Genomic DNA, 11,128 nt, shown 5'->3' with positions numbered 1-11,128 from the left:
GTTTTTAGCTTGAATGAACAACTCTGTGCAAAACTTTTTCCAGTGTATGCACAAGAGGTATGGAGAAAATCTGAAAAGGAAAAGGACTTGTAAGTAAGGCTTACAGCTATGTTGGGTCTAAATTAGATATGAATGATTCTTCTTACAATCTCATTCGAATCCGTCAACTCAGTGAGGAGGGGGGCAGAGTCCAGATAAGTAGAAGATTCTCTGGTTAGCAGGTAGGTAGATGGGTGGTGGGTGGTAACAGGATCTCTAAGGTCCAGTTCAGCTTGGGGATACAGGAGGTACACAGGTAGGTCCAGGATCAGAACCTCACAGAAACAGGAACCAGGAGGACACAGAGGAATAATGTGGTAAGTATTAATTTAGTTTTCAGGAAACACATAAGTTGTCACTATACTGGTTGGTATGTAATGTTCCAGCATTGGAAGGATCACTTCAGCAGTCATACATACTCCTGGAGCTCATTTCCAAGATCAGTCCCAGCTGCTGCTCATTGGTGCCAACCTGCTACAAGAGAAAAAAAAGCAGAGGGAAAAAAATGGAATCACACAGATAGATTTGATATTCTTACACTATTACAATCAAATATTGTTACTTTATAAGCTCAGATGTTTATTTCAGCAAACTTGCAAATTAGCACACAGCTGTACTATTTATTGCATGACCACAATACTCTTTTTAACGACATAAAATAATATATTCTCTGCTTTACATTAAAAAATCGGGCAGCACGGTGGCGCAACTGGTAGAGCTGCTGCCTCTCAGCGAGCAGGTCCTTGGTTCAAACCCCGGTCCAGGGGCCTTTCTAGGTGGAGTTTGCATGTTCTCTCCGTGCATGCGTGGGTTTTCTCCGGGTGCTCCGGTTTCCTCCCACAGACCAAAAACATGCATGTTAGGCTGATTGGTAACTCTAAATTGTCCCTAGGTGTGAGTGAGAGAGTGAATGGTTGTTTGTCTCGTTTGTCTCTATGTGGCCCTGTGATGGACTTGCGACCCGTCCAGGGTGATTGCTGGACATGGGCACCGGCGACCCATGTGACCCAAAATGGAATAAACGGGTAAAGATAATGGATGGATGGATGGATGGATGGACATTAAAAAATCCAGTTCTTATCCACATCATGAAACTTAAATAATGATAACAACTGCACTGTTCTTTGCACAACTGTTAAAGTCAAACTTTAACTCTCTGGGCCTTGAGCAGTTGCATCAGTATTTATTTCCTCAGGAAGCCATCTATTTTGTGAAGAGCACCTGTCCCTCTTGCTGCAAAACACCACCACAACATGATGCTTCCACCCCTGTGCTCCATAGTTATTATAGTTCACACTTCTTGACTTTTTTCAAACGTAACAATGGCCAGCAAGGCCAAACAGTTCAAACTACAGCCTACAGGACATGAATCCAAAACTTGGGGCCTTTGTCTCTGTGTACTGTGCATTTCAAATTGTATTCTGTTTCTTTTATTGTGCTTTTAGCTTACTTCAGCGCCAAAGGTCTTGCCACCCTCTTTGGTTAGTACTGATCTTGCTGCCAATCAGCTTACAAGAATCTACCCATACACATTTGGCCATAAACCAAAATTAAGGTATGAACTTGTGCACTTGTGTGACTTTATCTCTGTTTGTTTGAGTTATGTTTATGGTCTCATTTGTGTCGGGACTTCCAGGTCTGTGTACCTCCACAACAATAAGTTGAGTGATGCCGGACTTCCTGATCACATGTTAAATGGCTCGAACAACTTGGAGATTCTCACCATGTCCAGCAACTTTCTGCGGATTGTTCCCAGCAACCTGCCCTCCAGTCTTTACCGCCTTCATTTAAAGGTCGCTTAAGAGTCAAACACATAACTACACACCATAGCATCTTTCTGCTTAAGTGTGCAGCTGCATTGGTAGCAGTTTTGCCAATGTTTATTCCTGAAAACAAAATAATAATCATGACTTTTGTTTTTCTTTCTGATGCAGAGTAACAAGTTGGAGAAAATTCCAGCTGGAGCCTTAGATAACTTGCGAAACCTGAGAGAACTGTATCTCCAGAACAACCTGCTCACCAATGAGGGGATGGACAGCGAGACTTTCAGGTGAAAAAAAACAAACAAACATATTTTCTCTTTTGTTACACATGGGCTAGCACCCTGCACATGCATTTACAACAATGGGTCCACAAACATTTCAGCTTCTGATCTATGGGAACTAATTCCAATCATAAATAGTTTTTGCTTGTAAATCAGCCTGTGTAGTTGTGAATTAGGAGTTGCAACTTTGTAAAATAAATTTGTGTTTTGCGTATGTGTAGATAAGAATGTGTGTGTAAAAAGGATTTACATCCATCCATTTTCTTCTTAGGACTCGGAGTTTGGCTGGTGGGTACAAAGGACTCTCAGCAACAGGCTTAACTTAGGACACATAGAAGGTTGGGTGAATATGTATAGAAGTGGGTAACGGCAGCCTGACTGCCGATGGGTTGATAATTTTCACAATGGGAAAAGGGCCAATGAACCATGGAGCCAGCTTCTTGAGGGTATCCTTTAGATTGGGGCCAAGATGGTGTAGAGGTACGGCAGCCAACCTGGGACCAGAAAGTCGCGGTTTGACTCCCTGTCATGCCCACATGTTGTGGTGTCCCTGAGCAAGACACCTAATCCCCAATTTCTCCCCAGGTACCTACATAGTTGCCCATTTCTCCACCTGGCTGTATCTCAGGTGTGATGGGTTAAATGCAGAGAAGCAATTTCATCATTGTATGGGAACGTACAATGATGACAAAACATAGCACTTATTAATCCTTACTTATTATAGATGAATGTCACGTGAAGAGAGCCATACCCTTTGATTGACTTGGTAGGATGGAGCTGTAGAGTGTTGGTCAGCAAGTTTCTTGTTCTGAGAGGTATGGGACCAGGGCTGCCTGGTGATTGGCAACAGCTGCCATTTGCCTGTAGGTGGTTGGTTGCCAATTGTTTCTAGCACAGTTAGGACAAGCAACAGCAAAGTCCTGACGTCCTGTTTCAAGGACAGCCACCAAACGTGCTTTTTGGCTAGAGAGATCATACGAGTGACACCAGAAAATGACGGGACAATTTATTTGTGTGCAGCCAATCTAGTACCTTGGCCTTGACGCACAAAGGAAAAAATAAGGTCACAGCAGGTCCAGTATACCCAGGTCATATTCTGATTCTTCATAAACACATCTTCGCAAAAAATTGTAACTTGTGTAATTATTTTTTACAAACATCAATCATCGTTTTACACACACACATTTCTATCTACACATACACAAAGCAGGAATTTATTTTACAAGGTTACAAAACTTAATTCACAAATACTTAGTTTGATGTACAAACGACTGGAATTTGCACCCATTCTGATCCACAAAATTAAAATCCACAAATCTTATGACCGCAAATATCCCACATTAAAGTATATAATTTTTTCAACTAGATCAAGTAAACAAGAAGTTGTGGTACTGTATTGTAGTATCTCACTGGGCTGAAACTAGTTAAATGACCATCATTTGTAGGAGCGTCCTCGGAATGTCTCCTGGTTTACACGGGGGCTCTCAATTTCCTCAAGCAAGTCACATATGTGTTCAGTCCTGTTGCTTGAGTTTTGAAAATGTTCAAAAAATTACAGATTCTGTCTCAAAACAGTCACTAAGTCAATGTGGGCATTATCAGTCTCAATACAACTACAGCTGTTTTTTAACACTCCTGCATGGGAGCTTTCCTCTGACAGAAAACATCTAAAGCTAATGTCCTGGTCTGAAAAAAAAATCACTTTGTTACAATAATCAATTATAATTTACTTAATAATAATAATTTAATAATTATTATAATTTATTTATTATACAATAATAATAAGTTTAATTCCCCTATATTAAAATCTTATTATCCTCATTTCAAAAGTTTGATACTGTGGATTAAATCATAAATGTGGGGGAGACTGCCATGGTGGCTGTGGTGTGGAAACAAAATAATGTGCAGGGCCAAGAATGCAGTTTTGCAGACAATGCGTCTATAGTAGTATTATAGTAATAATACATATCATAATGTAGGGCTGTGATTTTCAAAACCTGGCAGCTCAAAATGCAGCCACATGGCTCACTGGTCTCTTTGTCACTGTCACTTTGAATTTAGTGATGCTGATATGGAAAATCTGAGCATTTCCTTGTGTTTTTCCCATAAATTAGACACCAGCTAGTCTTCAACAGCTGCAGCCCAGTGAAATAGTACCTTACAAGCAATGCTCGACCAGTCTGAGGTGAATATATTCTATTAAGTCTATACATAACAATGCAACATGAAGAAGGGCACCATTAGCGCACTTATTTGGGTCTATAAAGAAGTCAGTATTTTAAATTTGCCATATAATCCCTCTTTGAATTTTAACATGTTTGTAACAGCCTTTTTGAAACATTAGTTTAAATTTTACCTTGGAATTTTTTTTACTTTGACTCAAGTGTGTTGACATCAAAACCAGTCATTTGAGAAAAATTTGGTAAAATTATTTTCTCCCCTTTTTGCAGCCAACTGAGTAGCCTCGAGTATCTTGATCTATCAAATAACAACCTGAGTGTTGTTCCCATGGGTCTGCCTCGCAATCTAGTGCTGCTACATTTGGAGAAGAACTCAATTCACAGCTTCCCTGGAGATGCTCTCAACCCGGTCAGGAACCTTGAATACCTGCTCCTTCACAATAATAAACTCCGCTCCCGTTCTATTCATCCAATGGCTTTCCAGGTACATTTAATTTTATCACTTTGCCGTTCTCTCTTGAAGTATATCTACAGAAGACACATTAACAATTGTACAACTTAACAGACATGCACATGTGAAATTATAAGCACAAACTATATATTATATGCTAAAATGCAAAATCTCATTGGTATGTTTGAATCTAAATTTTCTCTAGGGTTTGAAGAAGCTTCACACTCTCCACTTGTACAATAATTTGTTGGAACGCGTTCCCAGGGGCTTACCTCGTCGAGCTAAGACCCTAATGCTGCTCCACAACTTTATATCTGAAATTGGCCGCAATGACCTTGCTGTGCTGTATTCCCTGACTGAGCTAAACCTCAGTTACAACAAGTTAACCAACCCTCGGTTGCATCACGAGGCCTTCAGGAAGTTGCGTGTGCTGGAAACTCTCGACTTATCTGGAAATGCCCTTCAAACTGTGCCCATGGGTCTTCCTCGCAGTCTGCGAGTTCTGGAAATCAAGAACAACCAGCTCAGCTCAATACCTGCTGGTGCACTGACAGGCATGGAGAAGTTACAAAAATTGATCCTCAGTGAGAATCAACTAAAGCTCAACTCTGTCTACCAGGGAGCCTGGATGGAGCTCAGTGCCCTCACAGTAAGTGTTCTGGAAAAACACCGGTCAGATTAGTAACAACCTTTGTCCACTGCATAAATATATAAAATGTAACTTGACCTCCCAAAACCTGATAATTTTGTCACCTACCATCTAAAGCTTTTTCTTAAGAATGATCTTACTGAATAAAGACTTTTGTTTGTCACAGTTGTTTTACTGTATCCAGTTTGTGAATTATATTATGTAACTACTACAGAACTGAAAATAAAATGACAAAAACAAAGCATCAGATATACAGTAGGTTCTGTTTTATTTGATGACTGTTTTTGCAGTGGAGAAGGGCCCTGGGTTTCATATAAAAGTGTAAATCTTTAATGCGTATTTGTCTGATTATTTATGTTTTCAGACACTGGACTTGTCTGGAAACCAGCTAACACACGTTCCATCTGACCTGCCCGAGAGTTTAGAATACCTTTACCTACAAAGCAACCGCATCTCCAGTGTTCCTGCTTCAGCTTTTGAAAACACTCCAAACATCAAAGGCATCTTCCTCCGGTAAGAAACACTTGGGCCTCAATTTATCATGATTTCATTCAAAACAGTCGCCTTCTACTGAACATTATTTATCAGAAAACAACTTCAACAAGGTTATGACCTAAACAACAGAAGTACTCCCATCCAAGACCAGATATGAACTCTGCTGGATCTCTGTCTTTCTATTACTTATTTCAAACAAAACGACAGTCTTTACAGACCAAAGAATGGTTGTGCCATGGGATATCCAGTCTAAGCCACACAGACATTGGCCACCATGGTTTAGACTAGAGATCCTATTGTACAACCATGCTTCGGCCTGTAATGTCTACATGGAAAAAAAAAAAATGAAAAATGAGTCTGAACACCTACAAAGGAACAATACCAAACCACTGGTTCAGATATGTGGATGATACCTGAATCAAAATCCAAGCTAAGGAAGTAGAAGCATTCACCAGATAAATCAGCTCTGTGGACAACAACATCAGGTTTACAGGAGAGTAGAGTTGCATTCGGATTCGACCCGGCCCCAGCCCACAATCATAATTTCGGCGCCCCACTCGACCCGGCGAATTAACAGTAATTACAGGTCAGAACCAGGAAACCCCCCCCCGACATTTTTAATTAGTTATTAACGGTCTGGGACGCGCAGCTGAATAAAAGATGCCGAAGATTCGGAGCTGAGGGTGTTTGTATTTTCATGACCATAAAAAAGCATTTAAACCCCGTTTCTGCCTGCATTCTTCTGAATTACTGAGACACGCGGACAGCTCTGACACGCGTCTGCTTTAGGATCTCACCTGCATGGATCATCGGCCTCGCGCGTCTGCTGAGTGGCACTTCCCATATGAGGCTTAACTGAACTTTTTACCTCTTTCAAGGTCAATCAGCTCACGGTGAAATGGCTGTGTACAGCTGGTGGAAGTATGGCAGGCCATGTTATCATATAATTGGATGGTGGCTGATCCTGATCTAATTAAAAGTCCAAGACCGGCCCTGCCTGCCCATTAATCACATTATAACAGTCCGGCCCTAATCTGGGTCGGTCCGGGCTGGGTTTCGGGTTAGGGTTAAAAATGACAGCTCTACCAGAGTAATGACAACAAGCTGTCTTTTTGGATTGTTTGGTGCACATGGCAAGATTTGGAAGCTTCAACATTGCAGTTTATAGAAATACAACCCAGACAGATCAGTACCTTCTGTTTGACTCTCACCACTCCTTGAAACACAAACTTTAAGTCATTAGAAGTCTTGAAAATTCAAGTTCAAGAATCTTTATTACCCCTGAGGGGCAGTTTGTTTCACAGTCAGTGGGCACACAAAACATCCAAAGTAGACAAGACATTGAAACAAAATAAAAGTACAGACATCATCGCTGTTCATTGAGAAGCCTGATTGCTACAAGGTTTGAGTTTTTCAGTTTTTACATGAGTTTTACAGTCTGTTCATTCTACATCTGGGCAGCAGATACCTGCGTCCAGATGGACGTAACCTGAACTCACCATGGAGTGTGTGATCAGGATCTGCCAGAATCTGCCTGGCCTTGTTCACTGACCTCACCTTGTGTAGGTCAGTGAGGTTCTGTAGGGCTATGCCAACAGTTTTGCTGCACATCCTGACAGTCCTTGAGTTTGTTCCTGTTTTGCATGTTAATAGTCCAAACCAACAGATGAAGGTAAAAGTTAAACAGGAATAAAACATTCTCATAAAAGTTGAATCAACCTTAAACCCACGGAGCTTCTGATAAAAATACATTCTCTGGTGGGCCTTCTACAAAGTGAGCATGAAAGTTCAGTTTGTCATCATGAACAGTTTCCAAATATTTATATTGATGCACCATCTCAACAGCTTCACTATTAATGATCACAGGAGTGGCAACTGAAGAGTCTTTCCTGAAATCAATGACCATCTCCTTTGACTTAGAAACATTTATCTTTAAAAAGGAAAACTCACACCATTCAGTGAAGTCCCTGACCACAGGCCCGGGGTCTGGGTCATCACTGCTGAGAAGGGACAGGATGACAGAAACATCAGCAAACTTTAAGATGTCACGCTGTGGGAACTGGCTGCAACAGTCGTTTGTATATAAAATGAATAAAAGGGGTGAAAGAACTCAGCCCTGAGGGGAACCGGTAGAAGACAAAAGACATCAGAGAGAACCTGTTGACCCTCACCTATTGAGACAGAACAGTTAAAAAATCCACAAGCCAACAAATGAGGCCAGCGTTGAGGCCGTATAGACATTGTAATTTCTCTGCTAAAATGTAGGGCTGAATACAATTAAAAGCAGATAAAAAGTCAACAAAAAATTTTCTTACAAATGTTCTTGTACCTTCAAGGTGTCCTAAAATCATATTTAAAAGTGTTCCTGTTGTGTCCTCCACTCCTCTACATGAACAATAAGCAAATTTGGGTCCAAGTGATCTTCAACTTTTGACAAGAGGGCCTTCCGGACCAGTTTTTCGAATGACTTTGTTACTAATGAAGTCAGTGCAACAGGCCTGAAGTCGTTCAGGGACTGAAAGGTCTTGGTTTTTGGGATTGGAACAATAACAGGGTCTTTCGAGAGCTGTGGGACCCTAAAGAGCTAAATATGTCCTCTTGAGAACAAGAAAAGGAAAATGAACAGAAACACAAAAAAATATCTGAGATATCCAAGAAGCTCTGATTTTTTTTTTTAAATCTAAAGACAACATCCTGGTGCATTCCAAACCTGACAGGACCCTCAGACAGAAGCAAGTCTATCCTAAGGACAGATTCCCCAAACCCAAACAGAGCAGTGTGGGGTCTGCAGGAATGTTCAGACCTTCATAATGGAGAAACTACCTCTCCACAGACACATGGCTCATCACAGGGGGACCAGCTTTTAGGACAAGACTCGGTGGTCCGCTTATACCTCAAGAATAAGGGACATTCTGTCGAGGACCAAAATGTTTATATTTTAGACAGAGAAGACAAATGGTTTTGGGGGTGGTGGTGGTGGGGTGTCGAGGTGTCATTTATGTCAAACAAGAAAACCCCACTTTAAACAGAATTCTTTGATTTATGTTTTGAAAAACCTACAATGGAGCACTGAGCCTGATACGCTGTCAGTTTCTCCTTAATTCACACCTTCATGCATGTGACCAAAGCATCTTTCTTGTAAGCCAGGCATATAAAGACCCTAATGTCTCTGCAGGAGTGACAGTAATCATCCACATGAACTTTATTAATAGAGCATCTCATGCATTTTAAAACTTGGAACCCCACACTCTCCATGTTTGAACTGAGAAAGCTTCCTGGATGTGAATCGGAACGTCTTTAACTACTGGATAGAAGTCCATTTGCTTTGTAAACTGTTTTGGATCATTACAACAAACCACTGAACCTTTACTTTATTCAAGATTCAAATTTTATGTTATGAACAATTGGACAAGATGAGTAAATTGCTGCCTCATCAGCTGCATCAAATATCTGCATTCCAGTTGATACCTCAAATTGAAATTTGTGCACGAGTAAAATCAAACCCACTGGAAATGATAACTTTTGTGGAATTTGTTTAAATATCTGTACTTATCTGAGTCCTCTGATGTTTATGCAGACTTGATTTACTTCCTCAATGACATTACTATTCCTGCTCTGGGTCAGCTCAATGAACTGGACCATTCTATCATGGCGATAAAGCTTGAGACTGCATTCATTCTGACATTTTCTCGTTGTTGTGCAGCTTGTATTGTCAGTTTGTTAAATGTTTCCTTCAAACTGTTGACAAAATTACTAGGCACCGAGCAGCAGTTTTACCCCAATTATCTCTATACCTCAAACTGGGTTTATCTGCGCAAGGCACTCTTTTTTTAATCTTCAGAAAGTATTTAACATATACAACCTCTCTACAGCTGCCCTGCAACATTCCTTAGATAGAGAACTTTACTAATTGGCTTTTATGTATGTGAATGTTCGTGTAAAGTGCTCTGAGACAACTTTGTTGTGATTTGGCGCTATATAAATAAACTGAATTGAATTGAATTATTTGGAAAGAGTATATACAGTCTGCACTAGGTGAAGTTTCTCGCGATGCTCCATTCTACATTGAGCTCACAATAGTAAAGTCATGCTTGTAAAAATATTTGACCCAGTATCCTGTATTTGTGGATGATGATAACAGCAAATTGCCAAATCTTCGTGCGAGTTCACGGACTGTGGCGACCCCTGAAGAAGAGTGCAGCTGAAATAAGAGTATATTTTATTATGCTTTTTTTTCCCGTATTTTTTGTTTGGGGTAGGTGCAAGTGTGTGGGGATGGGCTGAATTAATATGTTTTAAGTTCCAAAATAGAGTACTAAAAATGCAGTTTTATTGTTAATAAATTTATTTTTTGGAAGCGTCCAATGTGCTCAGTCTAATCTAAATATGGTCTATCTGCAGGGTATTCTGTCAGAACTTCATTTTGTAAAGTACTGCAGCTTGGTATCTAATCTCTTCATCTCCACTAACTTCAGTGCATTCAATTTTTTTTATTTTTGGCTTTATTCCACATAGTGCAGGCTTATTCCACCAAGCTCTACTGCTGAAAGCTGCAGCTCCACAAGAGTTAAGAGGTTTGGGACATGTGCTTTCAAGGCTTTGGTTTTGTTTGTGTTTCAGTGACCTCAGCCTCGCCACTTAATGTTTACAGGCTCTGACCCTTTCTGTTCTGTTGTGTTTGCTACATTTGTGCTGTATTCTAAAAATGATTGGATTGTGACAAAATGGGGAAAAGTTCACATCTGAAAGTATGAACACTTTCTCAGTTTTTTCTTTTTTCTATGTGGATAACATGTGGGCCCCTCTTGCAGAACAACAGCTCGACGCTTCATCTGGCAGAATTACAGGGGTGGCTGGTATAAATGGACTAGCAGGGCTATGCTAACATAGACTAAGATTTACACAATGGTTTTTGTATATTTACACATTGTATATCAGCCCACTTTATCACCACTAGCTGCCACTGCAGATTTATAAATAACACTGCCGGTCTATGAAGATTGCGCTCTTTTCTGTGGTCTGACAGATGAACAGTCAAATGTCAGAAATATGTTTTAAACGCACCTTTCTGTTTTTGTGTTTAAAGGTTTAACCGCCTGTCTGTGGACTCCGTAGACGAGAGCTCATTTGCACATCTGGTCAACTTGCAAGTGCTGGACTTTGGTGCAGGAAACACAGAGCTTTCCTTTAAAAGAGAGGAAGTGGAGGTTGACAATGTAACAGAGAAGGATTAGGAAACAGAAAACACTCCATCAAACAGACGCTGAACT

At 40.5% G+C, this 11,128-nt stretch overlaps 1 protein-coding gene across 1 annotated transcript in view; it reads left to right on the top strand.

Moving 5' to 3' along the window:
• Positions 1-11,128, top strand: part of podn (podocan) — a 21,692-nt gene extending 10,564 nt beyond the window's left edge. Inside the window, exons 4-12 of the mRNA XM_037674729.1 lie at positions 85-110; positions 883-931; positions 1,495-1,594; positions 1,676-1,832; positions 1,974-2,089; positions 4,534-4,747; positions 4,920-5,363; positions 5,728-5,876; positions 10,945-11,128. Coding sequence (XP_037530657.1) covers positions 85-110; positions 883-931; positions 1,495-1,594; positions 1,676-1,832; positions 1,974-2,089; positions 4,534-4,747; positions 4,920-5,363; positions 5,728-5,876; positions 10,945-11,092 — 1,403 coding nt within the window. The 3' untranslated portion in view covers positions 11,093-11,128. The remainder of the gene's footprint in view (positions 1-84; positions 111-882; positions 932-1,494; positions 1,595-1,675; positions 1,833-1,973; positions 2,090-4,533; positions 4,748-4,919; positions 5,364-5,727; positions 5,877-10,944) is intronic.

Source organism: Nematolebias whitei, chromosome 3 (genome assembly GCF_014905685.2).
Source record: "Nematolebias whitei isolate Nwh7 chromosome 3, NemWhi1, whole genome shotgun sequence".
NCBI classification, from domain to species: Eukaryota; Metazoa; Chordata; class Actinopteri; order Cyprinodontiformes; family Rivulidae; genus Nematolebias; species Nematolebias whitei.
This window is presented reverse-complemented; position numbering and strand designations above follow the sequence as displayed.